Source organism: Phodopus roborovskii, unplaced genomic scaffold, assembly GCF_943737965.1.
Source record: "Phodopus roborovskii unplaced genomic scaffold, PHOROB, whole genome shotgun sequence".
NCBI lineage: Eukaryota > Metazoa > Chordata > Mammalia > Rodentia > Cricetidae > Phodopus > Phodopus roborovskii.
Genome location: NW_026126447.1, coordinates 34280632 through 34308204, shown reverse-complemented (window position 1 = coordinate 34308204; position 27573 = coordinate 34280632). Strand labels below are relative to the sequence as shown.

General features: G+C 40.2%; 1 protein-coding gene across 1 annotated transcript in view; it reads right to left on the bottom strand.

Annotated features, from left to right (window-relative positions):
• Nucleotides 1-696: 696 nt before the first annotated feature.
• The window catches only part of Pde4b (phosphodiesterase 4B), a 421075-nt gene continuing 394198 nt past the window's right edge, over nucleotides 697-27573 (bottom strand). Inside the window, exons 8-16 of the mRNA XM_051188250.1 lie at nucleotides 16747-16840; nucleotides 11140-11318; nucleotides 9750-9848; nucleotides 9446-9610; nucleotides 8377-8476; nucleotides 6442-6596; nucleotides 6228-6350; nucleotides 5377-5559; nucleotides 697-2968 (exon numbers count right to left, since the gene is read on the bottom strand). Coding sequence (XP_051044207.1) covers nucleotides 2603-2968; nucleotides 5377-5559; nucleotides 6228-6350; nucleotides 6442-6596; nucleotides 8377-8476; nucleotides 9446-9610; nucleotides 9750-9848; nucleotides 11140-11318; nucleotides 16747-16840 — 1464 coding nt within the window. The 3' untranslated portion in view covers nucleotides 697-2602. The remainder of the gene's footprint in view (nucleotides 2969-5376; nucleotides 5560-6227; nucleotides 6351-6441; nucleotides 6597-8376; nucleotides 8477-9445; nucleotides 9611-9749; nucleotides 9849-11139; nucleotides 11319-16746; nucleotides 16841-27573) is intronic.

The following is a 27573-nucleotide window of genomic DNA, read 5'->3' as shown; positions in this document are numbered from 1 at the left end:
TTTTGTTTTGTTTTGGTTTTTGAGACAAAGTTTCTGTGTGGCTTTGGAGGCTGTCCTGGTCTCGAACTCATAGACATCCACCTGCCTCTGCCTCCCAAGTGCTGGGATTAAAGGTGTACACCACCATCACCCAGCTTAAGACTTCATAACATTTAAACACATCTTTCCAGAACAAACAACACAACCCTATCAGCAAAAGACTAGAGAAACTACTGGGGTATCTGTGAGCATCTCTGAGAGTTATGGTTTAAGGTGAATCTTTTGAAATCACCTCAGAATCCTTATGTGTCAAATGAATCAACAGGTTTCTTTACATTAAAGTGATGTACTACAGTTCTGAGTTACAGTTCCAGCAGACCCAGCCCAGCTGAATATGTCTTTTATTTATCTATCTAACATGTTAAACTCTTCAGAATTCTAAAGAGGGAAACAGAAATAGTTCAAGATGAACAAGGTGGTTGGTTTTGTTTGTTAGCCTTTACCATCCCCCTTCCTGTGTCAAGGAGCTATGTGGACATTGGCTGAGAAGAAAATGATGTCTGAGCCTTGGGACTTTTTGGACATAGAGAATCTGAAACTTCAGTCATGGTTTGGATGAGCAAAGTGGCTTACATTTTGTGAAGTCAAGAAGAGGAAGAAAAAGGAAACCTACTTTAATGTGTTAGAACTGACCATGGAAAGAACGGGACTACAATCTAATCTATTCATGCTTTTGTTTATTCAGCTCATATAAAAGTCTCTTAAGAATGCATTTGAGCACAATATATAATAGTAATAATATTATAACATACATTGTGAGAAACCTTTGAAAACAATATGATGTCTACCTGGAACAACGCAGTGTTAACAGACACACGAACCCACTGGTCATGCACATTTGTGCCATTTTCTTTAACTATTGTCACAATGCTGAACTGAAGCATGACACATATTTTACAAACTGAAACTGACACCAGGAAGAGGCCTAACAAGTGTTATCAGAAGCTTCACATTTGTGTAATTATGACATCAGTTCACATTCTATGATAAAAATTCACATTGTCTCATTGTTTCCTTTCATGATGATTTTGAACATGACTCCCCTGCTTGTGAGCAGTATGGAGGCTAGCTCTTCCAAGTCAGTAGTTTGGGAACAGTCAGTATCATCTATGAGCAAATGTAGTGTTGTTTTTAGAACCAAAGCCACAATTAGAGCAGAGCCCGGTGACAACCCAACCCGTGCATATAGAGACTTGGATAGAACATGGGTAAAAACTACATCCCAGTGTTCCCAGCCCCTATCAAACTCTACAAAATAAACCCCAGTATAAACCATTTAGTATCTAATATGAGAATCCTGCTTGCAAAACCAGCTCATCAAAGGGTTGGGCACAATAAGGGACTCAGAAAAAGAAAGGGCAGACCTTTGGAACAACGGCCATTCCTGTCCTCTTTGCTATTGGGGCTTCATGTCTCTTTTAAGCAACGTCTGGATTATATAATACACAATACAAAACATTACAAGAAAAGGTTGCAACTCTTAGGCAGAGTTTTCTACACAAATTTAACACCACCATTGGCAGGCAATGTTAGGTATATAAATTAATAACTTACAAAACATTACAATATGTACATTATGTAATAAATACATGGTTATAAACAGGAATAGAGAGAAGTGTTAGTGCAGGAAGGCAGTGCAAGACAAAGACGGCAGCATTAAGCTGAAAGAACTATACTTGAGTGAAGAGAGGTGAGAGGAAAAAGGTGGTGTGCAACTCACAGAGGCATGGAGGCTGGGACACATGGCTTTATGTGACTGAGCACTCCACAGACTGACGGGAAACACCACAGCTTCCCCCCAGACCCTCTAGTTTGTTCAGCTTTCTCCATCAGTAGAAAGCAAAGCAGAGAAGTTTCACAGGGGACAATTGCTCAAAGCAGGCAAACATCTAAGTTGCAGGGGCCACTCTGGAGTCAGACTGGACAAAGAGTAGGAAGTAGCATGTGGTTAGAAGTGCTTCTGTCCTGTCTGTTTGCAAAAGTTGAGTGGAGTAAAGCCAAAGATATTGCCCAAGAAAAGGGAGGCTGTTTTCTTTCCTTTTGTTTTTGTTTTTCCAGAAAGACTCAAAAAAATGTTTGTGCCAAATTTCAACATATGTCTGTGTAGAAGTTGGTACTAAACCCTAGATAGTCAACAGGCATTTCAAAGACACGAAAACATTTTACAAAAAAGGCACACAGGTTGGCAGACAAGGGGGTGGGTGAGACTTATAAATGAAGTTGTTAGTGAGTTCAGTCACTTGTTGGGACAGCTTCCCAACACCTAGTGCAGAGCAATCTCTCAGCTTTGTATCCTCTGTTTTCAAGCCATCGAGCTGTGATGGGAACTAGCGTCTACTACCACATACAGCTGCGGGCCTCCGCCAAGCTTGTGGGCAAGGCAAGGCAAGGCAGCACTGAACGACTATTTGCTTCACGGCCTTGCATTCTGGCTCCAAACTCAAGTAACTGGAAAGGCCAGGTGGCCTTTGTCCTGTGCAGGCCTTGGCCATGGTAGGCTGGCCCTACCACTCAGCTGGCATGCTTGTCAAGGGTAGAATGTTCATCACCACACAGAAGGAGATTATGTGTCGACTGGGGACTTGTCTTCTGTTGCAATGTCTATGTCAGTGTCTTCCAGGGAATCCCTGCTCTCTGGATCAATCACACAAAGTGTCTTTGTGCTGCTGAAATAGCTGTGGCCTTCTCCTTCCTTTTCTGGCCCTTCAGAATCCTCTTCTTCAAGGGTCAGTTCAAACTGAAACTTCTCCATAAGACCCTGGCAGTCTCTGCTCCTCTCATCTAGGGGTGGGGAGGGGCTCTGGGGTATCATGCTCTGGTACCAGTTCCTGTTATCTTCTAGTGTGTCCAGGATGTCTTGAGCATCAGGCTGAACCAGGTCTGCCCAGGTCTCCCACAGTGGATGGACAATGTAGTCAATGAAACCAACCTGGAGGAAAAGAGGACCACACATCTGTTACTGCATAGGTCCTTGAGAACCAAGCATATGGTCTTGGTTTCTAGGAAAAGAAAGAAGACTAATCCAAGGGGACCAATAGTCAGAGATGCGTTTGAGCTCTTGCTATATGGTAGGCACTGCACTGTATACTATATGTGCAAACACCTCTCAATCCTGCAAAGTATACTTCCCGCTGTTTACAAAGGATGAGACTGAGAATCACAGAGACTAAACAAGATACAGAGGTCATGTAGCTCATAAGTGGTTGATGTGGGTCTTAGTCTCCACTTTGATTCCAAAGCCTGTTTTCAACTCACCACGGCATACTGTTTTTCCTTTAATGTCTGCCAGCTAAGTCTGGATGTAACTTGGAATGATGTTGTCACTACATGGATTCTGTGAGTCATTTTCTGAAGGAAGCCCCAAATCCGAAGTGCTCTGAGTCAACATTCTCTCCCTGATAACTCTAAAATATGCAGCTGCACCAAAATGACAGAAGCCAGCCCTCCACTGTTCTGGAACTTCTTAAGCCTTTGTTTTGTAGGGGACTATTTAACATAAAACAACAACAACAATAGTAATAATAAAATACTTGAGAACAATTCAAACCCTAAACAAAAAAGTATCTCCTCTGTGGACATGGCTGTTATTGTTTAGGACCATAGAGCACACAGTCATTTCCATCCGTAGAAAGAAGGAAAATAAAAACAATTAAGCAGTTCCTTTTGCCCATATGCAAGAGCATAAGTCCAAGGCTGTGGCTTTTCTGTGATTTCTGCAGGAGTTATGCATCCTGCAGGAGCTGGTTGAGTAGCCTTAAACTGACCTTCCCCTGTCCACAAACAGGAAACATTGGGGATTGGGGCAGATAGAGAGAGAATAGACACCACTGAATTGGGAGAATGGAATTCCCCTATCATGGTGGGTGTGGGCTGGAGAGATGCCAAGTTGGGATCAAGAGGAAGATGAGCTAAGGTCTCTTTGGGACATTACTTTGCTATCTTTTCACTCTATTACTGGAAACTTTCCTCTATCAATAGTCTGCTATGTGGCCAGCCATTTAATATATTCAAATTGTATATGTAAGAACTTTGCTGATATGTAAGTTTCTGCCCCATCCCGTGTGTGGACATGAGTATGTGTGTGTGGGTGTGTGGGTGTGTGGGTGTCTATATGTGTGTGTGGGGGATATTGTATGTTCATGTGTGTGTGTCTACATGTGTGTGAAGGTATGTGTTTGTGTATGAATGTGTGTGTATGTAGGGGCTTGTGTGTTTGTGTGTGAGAGTGCATGTGCATGTACGTGCACACACATTTGTGCGTGCACATGTATGCCTTTTAATGGTTCTTTCCTAACATAATGAGCAAGACTCATAAAGGCAGGGCAGCTCTGATTTGCTTTGGTTACAAGAATTTGGCTGGATGATTCAGATATTAATTTACTTCCACCCACTCCTTTTTCTATCTTAACTCTTTCTTTATGGTTTAATGAATTTTAGAGGCCGATTTCAAAGTGTTTTCCAGGGACTAGAAACAAGCTCACAGCAATGGACTAACAGGAGTAACAAACATAGCCCAGTGTAGCCATTTCATTCCTTTGTTTACTTTGCTTTTAGTAAGAAATGTTTCAGACTTTCACGAAAGGTCATTGCTAGTTGTTTATTCCTTGGGTTTTGGGATGAGAAACCTCTCAAAATCCTAAGGACTTCTAGTTAGACGTTTTCTTGCATGGTCAAGCATAAAAAGTGTAACAGACCCACAAATGAAGCAGCAGTGTGGATGATGACATCATGGTACTTAGGAAGACCTGTCCACATGATGGAGAGAGCAACTGGATCACTAAGAAGTTCACAAACCAAAAGAATAGTTGCTCATTTGTTTGTTTTGTTTTGTTATACCTTGGGAGATACTTGTAGCTTCATTGCAAAGATGGAGCTATTTATCATCTTTGATGATGGTGACCCTGTTTGACTAAGGAGAGAGCTACACAAGGAAGAAGAACACAGATGAGGAGATGAACTCCTGGATACACAGGGGACTAGGAGAAATCTAAGCAGTGGGATGAAGGGTACAGGTATTCATGTGTTCACTGGCTCTGATAAGGTCATAGGTGACTGTAAACTTTGCTTAATCCCCCACCCTTGAGACCATGCATGGTGAAGACAAATTATGAGTATAATGGAATGAAATGTGCAATTGCCTGTTATCACACACACATACACACACACACACACACACACACACACACACACACACACAGAGAGAGAGAGAGAGAGAGAGAGAGAGAGGGAGAGAGAGAGAGAGTGAGAGAGAGAGAGTAATTAGATAGAGCTCTCTAGTTGTACCATTGATAGAGCTCATAAAAAAAAAATTGAAAAAAAAAAGCTCACTGTAGATACCTGGGATTTTTCCACGGAAGCTGTGTGTTTATCACACATTGGACTAATCTCCATTCCTCTCTCCCGTTCTTTGTCTCCCTGTTGGAAAAATTCCTCCATGATTCGATCAGTCCATTGCCGATACAATTCCAAGGACTTGGTGGGGTTGCTCAGGTCTGCACAGTGTACCATGTTTCGAAGGACCTGAAATGATCAAGTTTTGGAAAATCCCATAAAACTAAGCATAAATACCACCAGAACATCTTATCCCTCTCAACCCAGTACACTTTGTACTAAGAACATTTTAGTTGACTATAGTTACGGCCCACCCATCAAAAGAGCAGTATTTCAACGGTGCTGGCCATGGTTGGATATTTACCATTAGAGCCCAAAAAGAAGCAAGTATATTTTCCTAGACTGACAGTTTTTGAGTTTAAAAACTGGAAGGGGTATTTGAAGTCAAATTGTGCTAACATTTCTTTCCTCAGTTTGGAAAGAATGCAAAGAATGACCCAAAGTAATTGCTTCTAGATTTTCCATGTGTGGAAAAAGACCAGCTGATGACAATTTGTTTAGCCAAAACAGACCTAACAAACTTTCAGTTGGTGGGATTTATATTCAATTGTGAACTTTGGGGACCAATAGTCACATATGTCCTCTTACAAATAGACATTGCAACTCAATTTTAATTCAATGAGCTTAGCATTGTTTTTTTCATAAATGAAAAGTCAAACTCTATTTTTAACTAGTTTTTAAAAATATGCCAAAAGTATAGTAATATCCTAGCACATGCATTTAACCAAATTTTCATTTTCTTTTTCTAAATACTACTTGCTTTTGCTTAGTTTTGCTCTGTGTTATGCATCAGGTACCTGTATCCGGTCAGTATAGTTGTCCAGAAGGAGAACACCCGAGCTTGTCACCTTTTTGGTTTCTACCATCGTTTTGAGGTCTGCTAGCAGGCTCATATGTTTAGACATATCAGTTGCTAATACCTTGGATAAAGACAGAAATAAAACTCTTAATCAAGTCAATCTATGAGAGAAAATGGCAAACATAAGTGATGAATGCATGCTAGCCTCTTACCATGTCAATCACCATTTTTCTGAGTGTCTGGCGTTGCTTCTTGGTAAGATTCTGGAAGATGTCACAATGTTCCTCTTGTAGCAGTTTGAATCCCACTGCAAGGTGGTGGTTTTCCAGCACAGATTCATCATTATACATCAAAGCAAGTTCTGAATCTAATAAAGAAAGAATGATGAAAATAAATTGTATAATCCAAACACTGGTGTTACTTCAATGTGAAATTAGATCTAGCTCTTTTTTAAAATTATTTCAAGAGCTATCATCCTTAGTCATTACATACTAGGGAAGCAGAACAAAAAATGATTCGAAGAGATATTACTACATGAGTTTTCTCTTTCATAAAAATTCAGTCTTAAAGCACCCTTTTCTCTTTCATATGAGATGAAGAATTTGACATCAGATAAACTGGATTTTCATTTCAGCTTACAATTTCCTTTTAGTCTTCATGAATTTTGTGTTTTGAAAAGAAATGAGATGAAACTGTTGTATTATCAAATGTATTAAGATTTCCATACTATACTCACTTTCATACAAGCTCCCAACCTCTGCCAATTGTGTGCTTGGATTTTCAGAAAAGATAATGTGTTGGTATAAAATCTTATTTTACCCCAATAACATAACTTTTTGGATGTTTCTATAAATATGACAACTAAGCATGAATATTTTTCTCAACAATGTCGATATTGAATTTTCTGTCATCTGGGTCTCTATAACAGAAACTGCAATGTCTAGGCACCCAAATTACAACTTCTACTCTGCTCTTTCTATATTGGTTTGACATAGTTTCATACCTAGGAATATGGTCAACAAATTCATTAAATTATGTTTTATCTTAACAAAGAATAATAGTTAACTGATGCAGCACATTCTTAGTGGTCTCTCTCGCAGACTATAGCTTTCTCTGAAGTCATTTAAGTCCCCTTGTTCTGCTAACCCTGTAGTCATGAGCATAGATTTACAAACATGGTTTTTCTATGTCTCAGTACTATAGGTCCCCAAAGCTTATCTTATTTATTTTTTTCAATAGAAGAATAAGATGTTAAAAATGAAAAAAACAAAACAAAACAAACAAACAAACAAAAAAACAATGTGCCCCAGGCTTGAGATACTCGTATATTTTGAACATAAAGACAAGAATGGACAACAGAAGGCCTCTTCTAGCAGGAAGTTCAGATAGCACTTCTATAAAACTGACTGACAGCACTAGATGTCAGTCATGATCATAACTGGATAACCAGGATTATCAAATGAAAGTGTGCTTGGGCTTTCGGCACACAGATACGGAGCATTAACTGAGACAATGAATGCATTTTCAATAGCATGAAAATCAAATGGTTTGAGCATGACGAAGCCCTGGAGATAGTTACAGATCCTGAGGCTAGGTCCTTCCCTTGTCTGCACACCAGTCTGTAGTCAAAGCAGCATACATGTAAGAGGATGTGTGGACCTTTTAATGACCCTTCCCAATGAGCTATATTCCTTAGGGAATACAGAATTCCTTAGGGATTGTTATTTCTATATGAAGACTTCCATGCTCAGGCCCAGCATCTGTGCCTGCCTTCCAGGATATAGGGACACTCATGGCTTACTATATTGTGTGTGTTAATGTCAAAAAACATTGATGGCACTGTTCTCAAGCTTTCCTAGTCTTGGTTGGCAACTCCAACTCTATTATTATTTCTTTCCATATTATAGTTTTCCAAACTTTTGATCTCTTTTTAAATGTCTTGCCCTGACCCTCTACAAATTCTCCATGCACCTCTAACACTGTGTTGACAGGCTAGAAACAGTATCCAGGAAAGGACTGGGAAGTTTTCATGGAATGGAAGGATTACCTCATTATTGCTCTTGCTATTGCCCACAGTGAAAACATTAGGAGGAAAATACTGCAGTGAATCACAGAATGATCTGGAATGACTGCAGTGGTGAACTCACTTGTGTTGATGAGAAACTGATTGGAGACCCCTGGATGATCAACATCGTGGATGGCAGCTGCAAAAATGGCAGCCAGGATTTCCAGGTCTGTGAAGACAGCCTGTGGGTTCAAAAGAGCCTGTTAACTCTACAACCAATAGACTTATCTCACTCTTTAGTTTCATCTGCTTCAAGTGCCACATTTCACTCTTGTTGGGAGAGGCACTGCTGGTTTATATAGTACCTCGGGATGCTGATTTAATTAAGCATAAGACTCTGTTTATCACCACAGAGCCCAGAGCTCATCCCATACCAATCCCGTATAGGCTAGGGTATGGTAAATCATTAGCAGCAATTCTGATGGTATGTTGTGTGTGTGTGCCTGCAGTTGAAACCTTAGATTTATGGAAGCATGGTGGTTATGTAATAGTCAAAGAAGGAAGTCACCCTGGCTCTGTGAAGGTGGCAGGTAATAGCAGACATAGATAACTAAGCAACCAGGTATGAAAGAGGTTCAACTTCAGCTTTGGAAGACAAGTGATAAAATATAAAAGTTTATTTTATAACAGAGACTACACAGAATATTTCATATTACATGCACATTTTTATCTTCCTTGAAGTCTGGGATGAGTACATGTTGAGCAATCCAGACAAGTGCATTTAATATATATATATTATATATATTAATATATAATTATATTATATTATATATATTATAAATATATTATATTATATATATATATATATATATATAAAATGCAGATACTATAAAGAAGATGTTTTGCAATGTACTGTATCCCTTAGGAATATGATGAAAATAAATCATGGATCCAACTCCTTGTCTGATAATTAAATAATCTTCAGATGGCAAAGATGGAAAAAGGAACATTACACTGGTACTGCAAAATTAGGAAAGTAGATGTGTAAAAATGTTTATAGCCAAACCAAATTGGTGAGTGCCACAGCTACCAAAGAAGCAGTTTCAATACTAAGGGTCATCCAATTGTATCATTTTTATAAATGTACTGTACATTTATGGTACTTTTAAAAGCAAGATGGATATTATGAAAAATAGATAGTAGCTACTCACATCCAATGCTGGTGTAGAAAGGAGAACATGGGTTGACTGGGCCACATCAGCAGCATGTAGACTGTTGTGATAAGCCACATCAGAATGGTAATGGTCTTCTAAAGTCATCATGTAGGTTACAAAGGTGTCAGATGAGATTTTGAAGGTCTTTAGCAGGTCTCTTTCCTATAGAGTAAATGGATTAGGATATGAATAAGTGGATATCCAAAAAAATGAGGAGAAAGATGTCAGAGAAATAACCAGATGTGCAAAATATAAAGAGATGTATTCCTGGATAACCAGTATTTGTGCTGGCTTTCCTCACCTGGAATATGGCATACATGATGCATGTGAGGGGCCGATTATGTGAGTACCCAGCCACGTTGAAAATGTTAAGGCCCCATTTGTTCAGGTCTTCCAGCTCCTGCAATCAAAATTAGAGAAGTTTAAGAATAATAGTTTTTCTGATGCTTTAAAATAGTTTTTAAAGATTTTTATTGGAGGGAAATTGACTGCTGAGTCTTTTATGCATCTGACTAGAGTGCCTGGTTGCATAAGAATCTGAGGATGGTGGGCTGGGTATCGTCTATGCGGTAACTGAGGTTTCTGCAAGTTCTATCAAGACACCCAAGTGTGCTTGCATTTATTAATTAGTTGCTGACCTACACTTGTTAAACACAAGCCTTCAACTGATGCTGCTTTCAAAGGAAGCTCAAATGAACCCAGGCTGCTGGTCCTGGCCCTCTGTCTCTCCTCCTGCTACTCTATGGTCCAGCAACAGCAGCAGCATGGCTGTGTCCAGGAAATTCTTCCACTCTTTGCTCATTATCCCTGAAGTCAGGTCAGAGAAACTCAGCTGCCAGAGTGTGCAGAATTCAACCCTGACTTAGCATTAACTGTGTGGTATGGGTTATATCTTAGGGTAAATGGGCCACACACAGACCTGGAAGGAACATTGTTCAGACCTTTGCTGTGGTGTTATTCCTAAAGTTATCTGCTTGGAGGAGTAATTTATTTCATTTTGGATAACTGCCCAGAGGCCTGACCCAATGTTTAATCAATTTTTCTTTAACGGCAGTTTTCAGAAAGCCTCGTGCTAGGGGGAAGCTTATGTCATTCTTTGACCAGGCTGCAACATCTGTGCAACCTCCTACAGGAGGAATGGACATTTTCTGTCCCTTCGTCCACTAGTAGGTTTGGGCATAGGGGTCAGCACTGCCACTGGCTCTTCATGTTATCATTAGTCTTGCCAACCATGGCAGGCATTCCTGCTGGTGCCTGGCATACTTTCTCTCATTGTCCTCTGGGATAAGGCAGTCCAGCCTGTCAGCTTTCCCGACAACTTTCTGTGCCCCACCCCCACAACAGGATGCTGTAACTGTAAGGAACTCTGCATTACTGAGCCTATACTAGGGACAAAGGAGCAGTCTTTTGGTATGGAAGGAACTTCAGTCAAGTGCTCCAGCAATAGACAAAGGGGCTACATCAGCTTCCTCATTATAAAAGTCAACCAAAAAGCAAAACATGTGATCTGTCTTTTCTAAATGGGTGGATGGGATTTGAATGAGTGTATGCGTATGTGCGTGCGTGTGTGCGTGTGTGCGTGTGTGTGTGTGTGTGTGTGTGAGAGAGAGAGAGAGAGAGAGAGAGAGAGAGAGAGAGAGACTGAGTGTGCAGTGGAGAGCTACATGCACACATGCTCAGCTCATGCAAACCTTAGCTAGATGATCTTCATTTTCTGTGTTAACTCCGAAGCGTGAGATGCTTGTGTTGTTCAGGCTTGAGCTGTGCATCAGTTTCTTCACTCCGCTTATCTGGGTCATGAGCTGCTGCTTCTTCTTCTTCTCCCTGTCCTTCTGGGTGGGAGATGGGATTTCCACATCGTTCTGCTTATCTGCAACAGAGCGGTGAGCATGCTTTTGAGCACACATGTGCCAGTGAGCACACACAGTAACACTCAGAACAACTTGAACCATGTGTATTGGGGTTTCAGTTTCATAAAGAACTTTTGTGGCATGGCCTGATGGGACCTGCAGATGACTTGTAAAGCAGATGGGAGGTATACAAGTTGTTCCATTGTTCCTGCAGGAGTGAACCTTAGCTGGTTCTGTTTTCAGGGTAACTCAGAATCACACTCATTTCTTCAAAGTGCAGCATCAATACTTATATACAGATTTTTCATTAAAGTGAGCAATTTGTTTCTGAATATAAAATATTCATCACTTGGGAGGCAGAGGGAGGTAGTCATCTGTTAGCTCAAGGCCAGTCTGCTCTACAAAGCAAGCTCCAGGATAGCCAGAGCTGTTACACAGAGAAAACCTGTCTCAAAAAACCAAAAATAAATAAATATATAAATAAATATGAAGTGTTCGTTAGTGGTTATAGTGGCATGGGCTTATAATCCTAGCACAGAGGAGGCAGAGTCAGGAGGACAAGGATTCAAAGACCTATGCAATAAATTCGAGGCTAGGGCTGGCGGGATAGCTCAGTGGTTAAGAGCTAGGGTCAAACTAAAAATAAATGTGAGGCTTGCCTAGGCTACATGAGATCACACCTTAAACAACAACAAAAGTTTTACTATAAAAAAAAATAGGTCAAGTTACTAAAGCAAACTACATTCTGTTCATCATTTTTATATTTCTATTCTTTTTTTCTGTATAAAAAAATTCATATGGCTTCAACCAAGCAAGCTCAGTTTAAACAAGGACATATATGTTAGGAAATTAAATGGTTTCATAACCTTCAAATAATTACTTTAAAGCTTTGGTTATTTACTATTTGAAGTTTGGGAGAAGATTATAATTTGATTTCTTCATTTTTGTGCCTATTAATTCTGTTTATAAATAATAAGGCCTCTCATCTATAATAGGCACTTTTGTTCATAATATGTTTATGTTTATTAACTATTGGCAATAATATGTTAGTTTTCTTTTAACTTTACATGGTAACAGTAGAGCTAGTACTAGTAAAACAAGTATCTATCTGCATGTAGAATCTTTCCTATATATTGCTATTAACTACCAAATGCTGTATTGTCCCTTTGTAGGGAGATGAATCCTGGGTGCCTTTGCAGATGCAACACCTCTGTCCTGCTACAGGGATGCCTGTGGGTGCACAAAGATAATAATTGGCTCTATCACTGGCCCATTTCTCCCTTGAACTAAGTGGAACCTGTGGCTGCAATAGTTAACTTGGCTCTCAGAAGTGCCCACATCTATCTTTGCTTGTCACAGTGAACATGAGTATGGCAACAACATCCCCATTTGAAAATGGCATGCTTCCATATGGCATGCTGTGACATAGATAATTTACTTTTAGACTCCTGCAGATGATGGCACACTCCTGTGTCAGGGTCATCTGTCTGCTTACAGGCCCTGGAGACATTCCATCAAAGCAAGGCAAGATAGGGCCAGCTTCATGCACAGCTTAACACCCGGCTGTTGGGGAAGCCTAGCATTTTCCCATCTCCAGCATCTCTGAAAGGCCTCCAGGTACTCAAAAGCCCGAAACTTTTGATTAGAGAAGGAATCCTAGTAATTTTAGTTACTTTAGAGGTTTTCAAAATATTTACTATTACATAACACTGAGGAAATTTGAAATAATTACAAATTTATGGGCCCCACCTAGCTCTACTAAATCTGTACAAAAAAAAAAAAAAAAAAAAAAATCCCCTGCTGTCTCTATGATCAGAACTAGATTTGGGAACAAATAACAATCCCATACTCATTTCTCAGATGAAGTCAGCAATCGTCCAAACTCAAAGGACAGCCTAATTTACAGATTTTTTTTTCTGCAATTACTTCATACACAGCGGTTGAATAGCTTGGAGCCCAGGTCTTGAGGTTCCTGTTAAAATTTTTTTTCTCCTGCCACACAATGTCTGGTGTGGAAACTATATGTTTAGATTGCCTGATGCCCCTGCAGATTTAAGCCTCTCTCGTGGGACTGGCGCTTTCCTGGTCTTGGTTAATTAAAGGTTCCCCGAAGCCTTGAGTAATTGAGTATAGCAACTGCTATGTCTGGAACACAGTAATAAGAGCATTATTCACAGGGGTACCAGTGACATTCATAGGGTGTCCCCTATGCAAGTACTGGAACAAGTGACAGTCTTCCCTATTTGGAATTTCCTCTGGTGGGCATTTAGCCAACACACTCTGAACACAACCTGAAGCACAGGCTCAAAAAATGGGGAGAAACCTTCAGTGGATTAATGCTTCTAGTGGTCAGAGTGGATACTACAAAACACGAATGCAAAGGATCAAGCAAGAAGCAAACAAACAAACAAACAAAAAAAAATGGCCTTATTCAAACACCGTGGCACAATACAAAGTATTTTCTCTGCTAGATCCCAGCATCCTATGATCATGAAAATTCTGAAATGCTTTTCCTCAAACCTTAAAAGTTTTAGCTTTCGAGATGAGATGCTAATGAAATTTAAAAAGAAAATGTTCTTTAACTATAAAAATATTAAGTAGCTTTTAATATAACACTTAAAAATATTGTTTTATATGTGTGGTCTCCAATTATACCCTGTTTGCTTCTCCTGAGATTAGATATTCTAAATTACCCTTTTTCCAGCAACATGAAAGTCCATTATCATACAATAGCATTGATAGATGCCAAGATTGGTCCATGACTTATTGCCTGGCTTTCTGCATCCACCTGAACATTGTTCTTTCAGATGGAAAAACCCAAGAAGTTTCACAGATGCCAGGGTTAGGAGATTCCTTCCTTTCAGAACAGCAGGTTTTAATATCCTCTGACTCTTCCTGAGACATTGTTTTTAAGTTTAACTTCAACTGACACAGTCATCTCATTTTGTTCTGCGGTGATGGCCATATTCAGAACAAAGCCTTTTGTATAACTAGAAATTGTTAATCACTCATTTTTATTTCTAGCCATTATGATTTTTAAAGAAAAGAAAATCTAAAATAGTGTTCCTATCATACCTTTAAATGGAATTCTATTCCTTATGCTCTAAAGAATTTCTATTAGGCATGGTGCATCTGGTATCTCCTTCTAAAGGCCTAGAGAGTTAGTTTTGCCTCAGAAAAAAATATTAGCCAAATGACTTTGGTTAGATTCCTTCATTCTTCTTAACTTCAATTCTGTTTCTTGTAAAATGAGGGACTTGCATCACGAGGGTCTTAAAGTCCACTGACAGATTATGAGGAGGCCTGGTGGGTCTCCAGGGACACCCCCTTCCCCTAAGACAAGGCCTAGAATCCCATGCCCTGTGTGTGCAGTTCAGAAGTAAGCTTTGATTTTCTGTACAAATTGCAAGTCTGTGGTTCGTTTCAGGGAAGCTGCTGGGCAACTCAGCCTGTGACAGTCTCACAAAATGCCAAAGCTGGAAGAGGTAAAGGATAGTAGCATTCCTCCTGGGGTGCCTGTAAGGAATATGGTTTAATGGCATCTCCCATCAGGTGCCCATATTTCAGATGAAGTAGCTGGTGCCTCCTGTGTTTGTATCTTTTTTCTAAAAATATTCTCCTTTGCCATGTATACATTCAAGTGCATATATACACATATATACATATGCACTGCCCTTCTACTACTAAGGAATGGAATTTGAATAATTTTCTTCATATTTTTTTTCTCTGGATAATTTAGTTTTTAGAACAATGAGAAGCTATATTTTCCTGAAGGAGTGTGCCTAGATAGAGTATTCACATTAGAATAGTCATTCATCTAGTCCTAGGATGGAAAGTATTGAAACTAAATGCTTCCCACCTCTCCTTCTTGATAGCCATTGCTAATTTTTAAAAAATTCACTTAGGACAATAAGATATTTCTCTGATCCTTAGCAACTGGGAAGACAGTATCCATACTGACCTTGCCAAGGGCTCAGAGATGCCACAAAGCTTTAACCCTAACACTGAGAGAATCCCTAACCCACAGAAACCCAGGGATTATAAATGCAATGTGTAGAAATAAAAACACTGATTTCACTCTGCTCTTCTGTTGTCAATACCTGTCCCCAAAATAGTCCCCAGCTTATGAAAACTAATTGAATGCTCTATGAACCAAGTAGTGTATCTGAGATGCTGAGAAGGGAAGGGTTAGGGGTTATGTCTTCTCTTTGCTTACATTACATTCCAGGCACCTCTGGAAGACTGGGGATGTGTAAGAATTCCTCTCCTTTGTTCCCTGTCAAAGGTTGCTGCAGCTGGGGACAGCAGGTGCTAGAGGACACCCACACATGGCGATATGAGGATGGCCTCTGCCTGCTGATCTGCAGACTGTAGATCTGCTGGACGAGCAAGGACTGTACAGTAATGCTGCACTGATGAGAAAGCTGACTGATAATGCTGTCAAAGGGAACTGCTTTTTGAACAAAGCTGCAGGCAGACTGTTCCATAAGGCAACAAGGCAAATAATGCACATTTGATAAGAGGCTCTGCCAAAAAGGAAGCTGGGATGCTCAGCTGCAAGAATGGGTCATTTCCGTGGAAAAAATGGAGCTGCATAAGCAAGGGTGTTTCAGAGCCAGCAGAATCAGAATCTAGAGGCTTCCCATGCATTTTTTTTTTTTTGAGGTACACATACTCCCAATTCTGCAGGCCCCATTCAATTAAAATAGAAAGAACAGGTTCAGGCTACAAAAGTTACCTTTAAGCCTGAGATTAGAAATTCCTAAGAGTAAAACAAGACTCACAGAATAACTGAAGACCTACCCCTGGAAACCTATGACCAGTGTTACGTGTTAAGTACCATCCACCTAATGTTGAGAATAGTTAAGGATCAGAATGAGAAGACAACAGTGCTGCTTAGAGAAGACAAGGCCTCTTAGGCATGAAACACCTCCCTACACACACACACACACACACACACACACACACACACACAGAGCCTTCATTCTTAAGAAATGACCCAGCAAAGCAACAGTCAAATTATTCCAGAACACCCTTCCCTAGACTCTGTGGAAGTAGCACATAACCCCCCCCCCAAAGCTTTTTGTTTCATACCCTAGTTCCTGGAAGAATTGGGGGAAAAAAAATACAGTTTTAGACATACTGATACAGCAGCTGGGCATTAGACCTTCAGCTGCTCTGGAGGTTCCTATAGTGAGGGATGAGGTAATATGCAGCCATGTAAATGCGATCAACCCATAATAGCCTGCTCTCTTCATTATTTATTATCAGTTCAAAAATATTACCTTCCTGGGCTTTTTGTTTTCCTTTAGAGATTGGCTTTAGCTCTTATCTTGGATGGATTTGTTTTTTTGTGCTTAACCTCGCTCCAAATTCACAGGGATACCCTTGATGCATTGGAAAAATTCATCCTGCAGAAGTGCAGTGGGGTTCCTATTGGTGTCTTACCTAAGAACGTGTTTGAAATGTATTCAGACACCTGGTTCCCTGATCTGCTCATCTCCGAGAGATGTGTCAGCTCCCGGTTCAGCATCCTTTTGAACTGTTTATAAAGAAAAAGAAAAGGCATTAAGTGTCTATGAAAGATCAAACATCACTGTATTTCCAACTTTACTTTCTAAGAACAGAGAGACTGTACAGCCAATTTCGCTAAATTAATGAAAGCTATGCTGCTAATCATAATATCCCCTCAATTTGAAATCATTCCAACGTCACTGTAGAAAAGGAAAATAGATGTCCTTAAAATTTCTTAAAACCGCTGATTTCTTTTAAAGTTGCAAACCCAGGAAAAGGAATTTTAATAAAGATCAAAATAATTTCACTTGAAAATATTGTTACTTTTTAAAACTGGAACTATACCCCAAAATATAATTTGAGGTGATAACGTATTCAGTGAGAACAAATTAAGGGAAAAGTTTAAGGGAAAATGAAAGGGAGTGGGGGGAGCATTCTTTTAAAACCCAGCTGAGAAAAAAACAGGATGGAAACTCATTACAGTACATTAAAATACGATGCAGTAAAACACGTCCTTATTTCCTAAGAAGCCCCAGTGGGTTGAAAGTATATACAAATTCAACCACTGCTTATGCCTTCTACTGCACAGGAACAGAGGGATATAAAAGCACCTGATTCTACCAAAGACACATAACACAATCAAATCGACCCACCTTGATATAACCCCAAGATACAGATAACAAATAGTTTGCCTCGGGCATTTTGGAGGCTCTTCTCGCCACAATCCACAAATCCCTTTGAAAGAATTCAGTTCTAAAAGAGCAATCCCCAGAGGATCGGAAAACCCCTGCAGATCCAGTGTTTAAAGAATCAAAACTTAGAAAAGACAAAGCCTTGCAAATGCGCGGTATTTCCTAATCCATGGCAAACCCATCTTCATTCACACTCCGTTCTTGCAAGAAGCCTATGCGCTCCCTGCTTATTTCCAGGCAGACCGGAGTAATGAAACCAGGAATTGTACGAAGGCGCAAGAGCCAGTCCAAATGTATTCTGCTAGGCGGCTTGAAACACTGCAACAGTCCTGGTGCCCGGAGGGGTTTCCACCCTAGATTAGTCCAACTCTGCCAGGGAGCAGGGAATCTCTTTCCCCCGGGAGCTGTCTGCCTGGGAAACAGCCATCTTTTAAAAAGGAGAAAATTAAAATGGAGGAAGCCCCATGAATATTTAAGTAAATCTGAGGTCCTACCCTCCCCCGTTCCAGCTAGGTGTTCTTTAACCCCCTCTTCCTCTGCAGACAGCCCTCTGCAGAAGCAGCCTGACACAATGCTCGGCTATTCTAATTGCTTCCAAGTGATGGTACATTTGATTAATTGACTCTGAGCTTTTTTTTTTTTTTTTTTTTTTTTTTTTTTTAATTGGAAAGGCTTGGAACTGCAGCTGTTTTCTGACTTTGCTTCCAGTATACAAGAATTTCTTCTTAACCTGCTTTTGGAACATTATTTGTCCACCAACAGAGACACTGATGCATTCAGCCTCTTTTCACAGCAAAGTGAATGGGGATGAAATTAATTTATTTGACTTAAAAAGTAATTCATCCAAAATGTCCAATTTTCTGTACTCAGTCAGTTCGTTAATATGCTTAGTAGATCATATTCAGCAAACGGGTTAAACTCATTTAACCTTTCCTTTCCATGTAGGTAGGATTCCCAAGTACCTTAGGAAATATGAGATAGCATTTGCTGAATGAACAATGAATTATTTGGAGTTGTGGTTATTTGATATTTTAGTACTGTTGTGTCTTACAGTTCATATTAGAAATGTTTCATAGTCATTTTTAGTTTCATTTTAGCATCCCAGGATACGTTGGAAGTGTCATTCTTTTCCTGGATCCCCTGCCAGCCCCTTCTCGTGAGCATCACAGTACAGGCAGTGGGATGCCCTGCCCAAGCAGGCTCCACTTTCCCCCTTCGCCCCTATCCCTAGCCTTCCAGGGAGTTCCTGTACTGCATGTTGAAGGAGCAGCAAAGCACCATGACAACAGCCTGAACTTGTAATTGGCTCTTTTTCCTGTGAGGCATTCCCCTTCCAAATGAGCATCCTGTATCTGACAATAGCTTCACTTCAGCCATCTAAGACTCAGGTCAAACCACTGCCTCTCCCAGAGAGCTGCCTTTTGAGGTGAAGCCAGCCCGAATCCGAGCCTCTGCCTGTTGGCTCATTGAACCCGCACACTGTCCTCTGAGACACAACCTCTCTCTTTCTGGGTAACCCTGCTTACGTATGTGCGTGTTTTCACAAGTAACCAGACATCTCTGAGTCACTCATTTCTCCTTTGTAGACTTGACATGTTGAACTTCAGTGCAAATATGAACTCCAGGTAAATTGCACAAATTCCAAGTTATTTGTTTTTTTAAGCTATAACTCTGACACAATGGACTCTCACCTTCAAGCCACAAAACCAGCACTTACTGAAAGAGATTAGGAAAGATGGGTTTATAAGCACTGATAGGTTTGCTAGCCTTTAGCAAAGAAGCGAACTTTACTAACTATAGTAAAACTACCTTACATAAAAGCTTAGAGGCAGACGATTTCTTCCCCCCTGTACAAGCCTTAGCCAAACGTAATAGTTAAGCAATTACCCTCGTTTTGGTTCTTTTGGTGTCTCTTGAAACATTTGTAAACATTTTGGAGTCCACTAGGCTTACACCACTTCAGTAAAGCCATTCTGTCATGTATTCAGCCGACATTGATGGAATACATGAAATGGTCACGCAAAGTGGGGAAGGGGGCAAGCAAATGGACAAACAGAAAGTCCATGTATGGTTTCAATCAACTTTCACTCTAGTAGACTAGCCAGATATATTAGGGCGCATTGGCTAGTCCTCGGGTAACAGTCTAACGAGTGTGAGGAGGGCTCTTTAGTGGTGTGGTTGGCTGCAGGTCGAACAAACAAGCGTACACGGCAAAGACATCTCTCCCTACCTTCCCTACCCCTGTAGCTTCCCTTTGACATCGGATCCTGTTGGGATACATGGTCCATCAGTCTGTGTGGTAGAGGGTGGTGGTTCTCAGCCATGGGGCTGAGTAAACCACACACCTTCTGTGTCTTTGCAGAAGGGGTCAGTGTACTCATGCAAGTAAACAGAGGAATACCTTCTCCCTTTTTCCCATGCCTAAATGGATTTTTTTTTTTTTTTTTAAACTGAGGGCAGAGTGATGAGTGATGCATACCAAAAACAAAGTTTTCCAAAGTCATCCTAAGGTAACCATAAAATACACATGATGAAGTATACAAATGAAGGTCATCCGGGGTCAGAAACCAATCTAGACTTTTTAATGTTGCTTAGCAACCACCACTGGTTTTCGTCAGCAAGGGAGGGCCCCACCACACTGACTAAGGCAATCATTGCTTTCATCCAAAAATACTTATGAAGGGCCCACTTGTTTGGGGGCAGATGTGGCCTTCTAGAAAGGCAAAGTCCGATTAGTAAGGGTAGTTCTGGCCCTGCTGACTGGACCAACCAAGGAATTGATATGTTGAGGTGACAGCTGATGAGACAGTTGGGGAGTTCAGGATAGGTAAATTTTCAGGGTCTGAATTACATTTGGGAGTTGCTTCTGGCAAGCAACAAGTACCCATGACACAGCAATCGAATCTCAACTTTGATTCTCAGTCTTTACAACTGGCCTTGTGACATCACTTCATCTCTCTTCTGTGAAATGAGAGTGACACATACGACTCCCATCCACCTTTCCGCCTTAACCTCTCAAGACTGTGTGACAGATTCTAGAGCAGCCTCCTACAGCTTGGGGACAGTATTTACTAGCAACTAGCTCCTCTCAGAAAATAAAACTCTTTCTATATTGCTGAAGTTAAAACGGAGATGCTTCTGTCTATAAGAATAAACCGCAACTAAGGAGAGAGGTATTTGTCATAACTCTGAGCTCTGTAGCCCGAGTCTCTAGGAACTTCCCTTCCCTGTCGATTTACCAGGTTAGCTGTTTCAGTATGAAGGTAAAATGGATCCTGGATGAAACCATGGCCCAAGGACTTGCAGGATTGAAAGGGAATGAATTTATTTTCTTTACCAAATTCAGTGGAGAATTTACAAATGGGGGTGGGAGATGCTATTTCAAAGATAAATGAGTGCCCCTGTACACAGATCCTATTTTTCTTTAATAATCTGTCCTCACAAGAAAGCCCTGTTAGATTCTACCTAGAAATAATGTCCCCATGGGAAATTTCCAAATTCCCTTTTCAACAGAGACAAACAAAGTTTGTGAATGAACCCTTAGAACACAAACTTCCCCACACCTCCCTAAAGCTGTGTCTGTCCAACACTAGCTCTACAAACACTGCTAAGAAATTACAGTTACATTTTGAAAAGAGAAGCGCTATTGTTGTAATAAATGACTTAATACCACTTTTCTAGAACATCCTTTGTAAAAATCATCTGTGAATTTTTTATTAATGGCCTGCCTTTAATTTATTAAATTTTTATCTTCCCTCTTTTACAAATGATAAGTAAGTCTGTTGTTTCCTTTGTACCAAATTCAACACAGACGTCTTTTAATAGTGAGAAGCTACTTAGAAAATATTTGAAATGAAATTTTGTCAAATACTTCAGTTTTCCTTTTAGTCTCTGAGCCACTTTCCTGTAAAATGATGAAAACACATCATCATTTTCTATTCCATCTCAAAAAACAAGCTTAGGTTTTGTGCAAAGATCAGCAGCCACTGTCCTGGGCTCTTGGTGAGGTCACATAAAAGGTTGGGATGTTGTTAATATTATGTTTATCAGAAGAAGAAGAAGAAAAAAAAAAAAAAAAAGCCAGAAGGCAGAAGGGACTAACCCTGAGGATATGAAAGAGCTGCTTTTGAACTAATCTGGATTTGCTAGCGGCGACTCTACACGATAAAAAAATATTATTAAAATAATTGGTTAAATGTCTATCCTAGCCGGGCAGGCCTTGGTGGCGCATGCCTTTAATCCCAGCACTCGGAAGGTAGAGGCAGACGGATCTCTGTGAGTTCGAGGCCAGCCTGGTCTACAGAGCTAGTTCCAGGACAGCCTCCAAAACAATACAGGGAAACCCTGTCTCAAAAAACAAAACAAAACAAAAAAACCTACCCTGTTAAAGACTAGCAAAAGTCGGTACTTTTGCTCGACGATAACCTGATGAAGTCAGTAAGAGAAAATTTTAAGGACGGGAAGAAGGTGCCAAACAGAGGAAGGCAGAGCCAGTCATAGCTCCTGTGGGTGGCCATCTACGTATGAGCCCAGCTGTGAGACAGGCGCCTTATTGTGTAGGATCTTCCTGTTTTCGCAGTTTGAAACAACTGCCGAAGTCATTAAAGTCACAATGACTTTTTTAGGGACTAACTTTTGACTCATATTTTATACTCTTGTTAGTCATAATTTTATAAGGATTCCCGAGAATCAGGGAAGTAGAGGGGCTGAAAAATCCCTCTTGAGATCACAGAGTGCTCACAGTGGCGGAGAGATGAGGTGGTGGCACAGGTTAGTGAGAGATGACTGCAAGCAAGATGTAATCTTGGGCAAAATGAATTGACTTCTTATGTCTCTGTTTCTTTAGCTGAGTGAGATAATTGATGTCTAAAGTCCCTGCTATTTTTATTTTTAATCTGACTTTAACAGAAAACACAACAAAACAACACCCAGAGCAAGGCTATAGGGAAGGGCTTTAAAACCCCTTATGAAACTCACAATTTCTACCATTCTTAACTGCCCAGGCTATCTGGTACTGTGCTTCTTCCCTCCTGTCTTTCCATCATTCCTTTGAAACTCCATGCCTTGCTTCTTTAATGACATGTTCGCTGTACTTGAAAGGCAAGTAAAATAGCACTGGTGAATTAGTAACTGAATGGTAGGAGCTACATCCACGGCCATGCCCCTTTTGCTGGAGTAGCTGAGCCAGACAGCACAGTTCCAAGATAGGTCATGCCTGCCAACAAACTCTGGACTGGGGGCACAGGGTTAGGTGGTGTTCACCACTCCACGGCCACATCAGAGACTCTCTTCTGTAGTACATTGCAAATGGAATAATTTCTCTTCCTAGTTCCCCAAGGATGTAGTGATACAAGATAGGTAAGGATCTGAGGAAAAGTGGGCATGAATCTTGGCATCACAATTTTGCAACAAAATGCTGCATTTCTGAAAAACAAAGCTAGTTCTATTTACCAGCTAGAAGATGAGTACTTGCTCAGAGGACAAATGAAAGGCGAATTGGGGACAAAATACCAATGCTTTCATACAGAGAACTGGAAAGAGAGACGTGGTGGGTGCAGTGTACCATTGTTCTACGAGTTGACACTTGGTTCACCTACTCTTGAGGTGTTTCTCCCTACTTATTCTCTCCCTATCCATTTATTTTTCTTTTTTACAATTTCTGAAATCTTTTCATGAGAAAATATGACACACATCATCTGAATGCTGACAATGCTCCCTTACCCTGTATTAATTCCCATAAGAATCTTTCCAGAACTTTCTCATGACCCACATTCCCTCCTAAATTGCTGCAGAGACATGATAAAATAGACAAAAAATACTGCAAATGTTTCTAAGAACAAACAAAATCACAGCATTTTACACAACATAATATGTCTAAGTTATGTACATTCTTTATTATATAATGCATGTTATTCGTTTTATATTTATGCTTCTGCACAGGGAGCATTGATAGGTTTGGTGGATAAAAATTCAAGAAACTCTGTTAGGTGTGAAATTCAGATGCAGATGAAACTTTTTGAGTGTATGTATATTTCAGATATTCTGTATCCAAATACCTTACACGAAGACTCAAAGCTATACTTTCCTCAAGGCTCCGTATACTTTTTGATCATTATAGTTTTTCAAGCCTTAGTTCTCAAAGAGAGACCATTAACCATTCTTGAACTCTACAATGCCATTTTATGTACTGTCTTCTTCCCTCTAATCTGCAAAAGGATTTTGCAGTCCTGGCCTAACAGTAAAATACATCTGACCTCCATAATCAACAAATGACCAAAATCATTATAGCTACTGAGAAAAAGCATTAAGGAATCAAGGCTCAGTCTTGTGTTACTCTTTTATCCCTCACCCCCAGGTCACAGGATTTTAATACGACTCTAAAGCTGATGACTAAGACATTGTAACATTGCATATCTAGAAGCTGTACAACTTATAATGTTTAAAAAATAGAAATATTGAACCATATGTGTGCATCAACAAGTCTAGAGTCCTCTCTATTGGAAAACAAAATCTAAGGTTGACGATCTCCAGTTCTTCTGCAGCCAACTACACAGGGGGTGCATCACCCCAAATATTCTTTGTTTCTTAGTCCATAAATACCAGTCATGGCAAGCATTCTACCATTGGGGCTATATTCCCAGTCCCTAATTTTTTAAAACAGGATCTTGCAATGTTGCCTGGGCAGTCCTTGTGTTACCTGCCACACCTGGCAGTGTGGTTTCTTTAAGATGTGACTCCTACTTTCAGATGCTAACATTGCTTGAGTTATTGTAAATCCCACCTTCTTAAAATGTTTACTATTTTTGCAGCTATACAGAGCTGCAAAGCTTCTTTTTGAGATTACTATTCTACTGTCCTGAGGGGTCCGGTAGAGCCTATAATGCCTGTGACATTAGTTACATTGTTTTCAGCCAGTGACTTCCCCATACTCCCTGAGATACCTGAGACAGTGGGAAGTTTCAAAGCTCCTTTAAAAATCATTCCTGGATTAACTTTCTCAGGCCTGAGACAGCCCAACAAGTCAGGTTTCAAGGTCAACTCTGAGCCCTAAAAAGAAAATTCAAACCCTGAGCTATACAGGAGATTCCTTTTCTCTCCTGGACCATGTATCTTTTCTCTTTTCGTATGCCTCACACTGGACTATATGCATCCGAATTGAGAAGAATCTGCCATGGATTAAATGTTTGAATGTATTTGTAAACTATATAAGATGAAACAAAGTGTCTCAAGTTATTTTGGACCCTATTAGAGGTGATAGCTATATCTGCATATTGTTTTCCTGTGATGGCAGCCATAATTTAGACATGATGCACGCATGCTTTCATCACAGTATATCTTTGAAATGTACAGTTCTGTTGGGATAAAGGCAATTTCTGGGATGGCCACCTAGCTCTTTTGTGGAGAAGAGGGAATGTTCATTGCAGGCTTGCCCTTCTAGTGGACTTCAGAGACACAAAGGAAACCCTACTAGAGAAGTCAATAGCCTCTACCACACATGATTCAAAAGCAGCTGAATATCTTCTCAAATCTGGAAATAAACTCCCACACTGTAGTCCAATCTGAGAGACTGTGCAAGAGACTAAACATCTGGGAGACCAAGGATTTCCACCTTTGAAGTGGGATGACTATAAATGACCTGGTGGGCACTCCATGCCATCAGATTTGTGCTTGAAGACAGAGTTTATTTCTGAATTTTACATTTGAACTCAGGCCCTTCCTTACTTTGAGTTCACTGTCCCATGGAGGTTTCTTGTAGTTCTTTAGAGCCTAAACTCTTCTCCTTGTTGGCAGTAGCTTGCATAACTAATTGCAAAATTCCCACAGTATGTGTGATGTGGTGCCATGTCATGCAGGTTATGTGTGTGACACATGAGTTACTCATACAGGTGCAGGCTTGCTGACTGACATTTAGATTGTTCACCAGGCTAAGGAGTGTAACCAGAATTGCAGGAAAGATAAATGAAGCACATCCAATGAAAACCGTAATTTGAAATGGCATTAACAAGAATATGACCATAACAACAACAACAACAACAAAAGCCTGTTTGAAGAAGTCAGGGTGTTAGTAACACTACTGATTAATGCTTCTTTAATTTAGCCATTTTTTTGCTAATTAGGAGACTTCAGAATTCTCCAAAGTTAGGAATAATCACAGACTGCCTGACAGAAGGATCTCTGCACCATGTATGCATTTACTCGGATTTGCACAATTGAAGTCAATCTGGTAACATGAATTAGCTGAATATGCTACTGGCATGAAAGAAACATTAGCACAATGCCAGAAAGAAAAATATGGTCCAATAGTGGCAAAGTAGTCATGTGTCATGCAACATAGAGCTGATGACTGACAGGTGTTAACACATGCTCTTAAGTCCCACCCACCCACCTAAACACCCCAGAGACAAGGAGTACAAAACAGCAGCCATTAACAAGGCTTTGAAGGCTTAGGTTCATGTCAACTGGATATAGACTTTTTGAGAGGATGATAAACTAAATAGTGCCAAACTGAACCAGCCAGCCTCCAACAGCCAGCAGCAAGCTTTCCATTTCTGCTCATAAGAAAGGTGCATTTACACTTCACCACTGGGACAGATTCAGAGTTTTCTGGGCATCATAGTTCTGAGTCATGTGATTAGATATGAGAAGCAGTAATGGAAAGAGCACAGGCGTTAACATGAATCCTTCCCAACAAATATCTACATGTGAAGAGTTCATGTTTTATACATTTTAACCAAATATATTTGCCACACTTTTTAAAAAGAGGATCTCTTCCCACCCAGGGCTTCACAGTCTTTGGCTAGTTGTCCTATTTTAGCCCCTTGTTAAGGGTTTTCTGTTTTAAGTGCTTATGTTGAGCTGGGAAGGTGGCTCAATGGGTAACATTGCAATGCAAACATAAGAACCTGAACTTAGATTCTTTGCAACTACAGAATGGTCAGGGGTAACAGTGCATGTCTGCAACCCTAGCATGGGTTGAATGGAAAGGCAGGTGATGGATCCTGGGATTTATTGGCTAACCAGTCTACCAAAATGGCTTATCATTTTGGTTCAGTGACAGACACTGTGTAAAAAAATATATATATGGTGTGAGCAACAAAGACAATTTATATTTATCTTCATCCTCCCCTTGCACACTCACTATTGAGCATATACAGATATACACAGGTGCACACATCTGAAACACCCCCTGGAGCTTTTTCTTGAAAGCAACATATGACTTTTTAAATTTGAAAATTTTATTCTGTTAGTCATACAATATGTCACTAGACAACATTCTTATCAAGATTTTAATTGCATAAAAAGTTTTTAATCTTATAAAATGTTAGTACAAAGGTGTCTATTAAAAACTCACTAAAAATTCAACAACAACAACAAGACCCCAAATTTTCTGCAATTAAATAATACTGACAAACATTTAAAATATAATACTGGTAGCCCTTGTTGTAACAGTCCCAAGGACACTCCCATGCAAGTAAGCTTTGTGCAACATGATCCTGAGTGTTAAAACACCCCAGGGAAAATCAGTGGTAGCTCATCCCATCAAAAACACAAATAATGTACTCGCTTGGCCAAGAAAAATATGCGCAGTGTATCAGTCAACATGGCTGTATCTCAATTATCTGACTCAGAGTGGAGCCAGCTGTAGTCATCACAAGGGGCAGGGGAGGGGTGTAGCTGTCAGGGGAGAGAACTCTTGGGGAGTGTCAGTTAAGTTTCAGGCTGAGTGGGATATCCAGCATAGGAGCTAGAACACATTTCACTAAAGAACCATCAGAAGGTTCCCCAAACCAAATGGATATGTGAGACTATACTAAAATCTATAAAATCCTAGGTCTCTCCAGGGCTAGCTAGGGTCTTAACTGACAGGATGGCAAGAAGTTGGTCTGCAGAAATACCAAGAAGACTGCACAATGGGAGAGGTTCACAGCACAGGGCCTGACTGTGCTTGAACTGGAAGGGGAGTCTTGCAGGTATCCTCCAGGTAATGAGAAGAAGCATAAACCTGTATTTATACATTTGCAAATGACAATAAAACTGGTGTTCTTACGTCATGGCTTTAATCAATGCT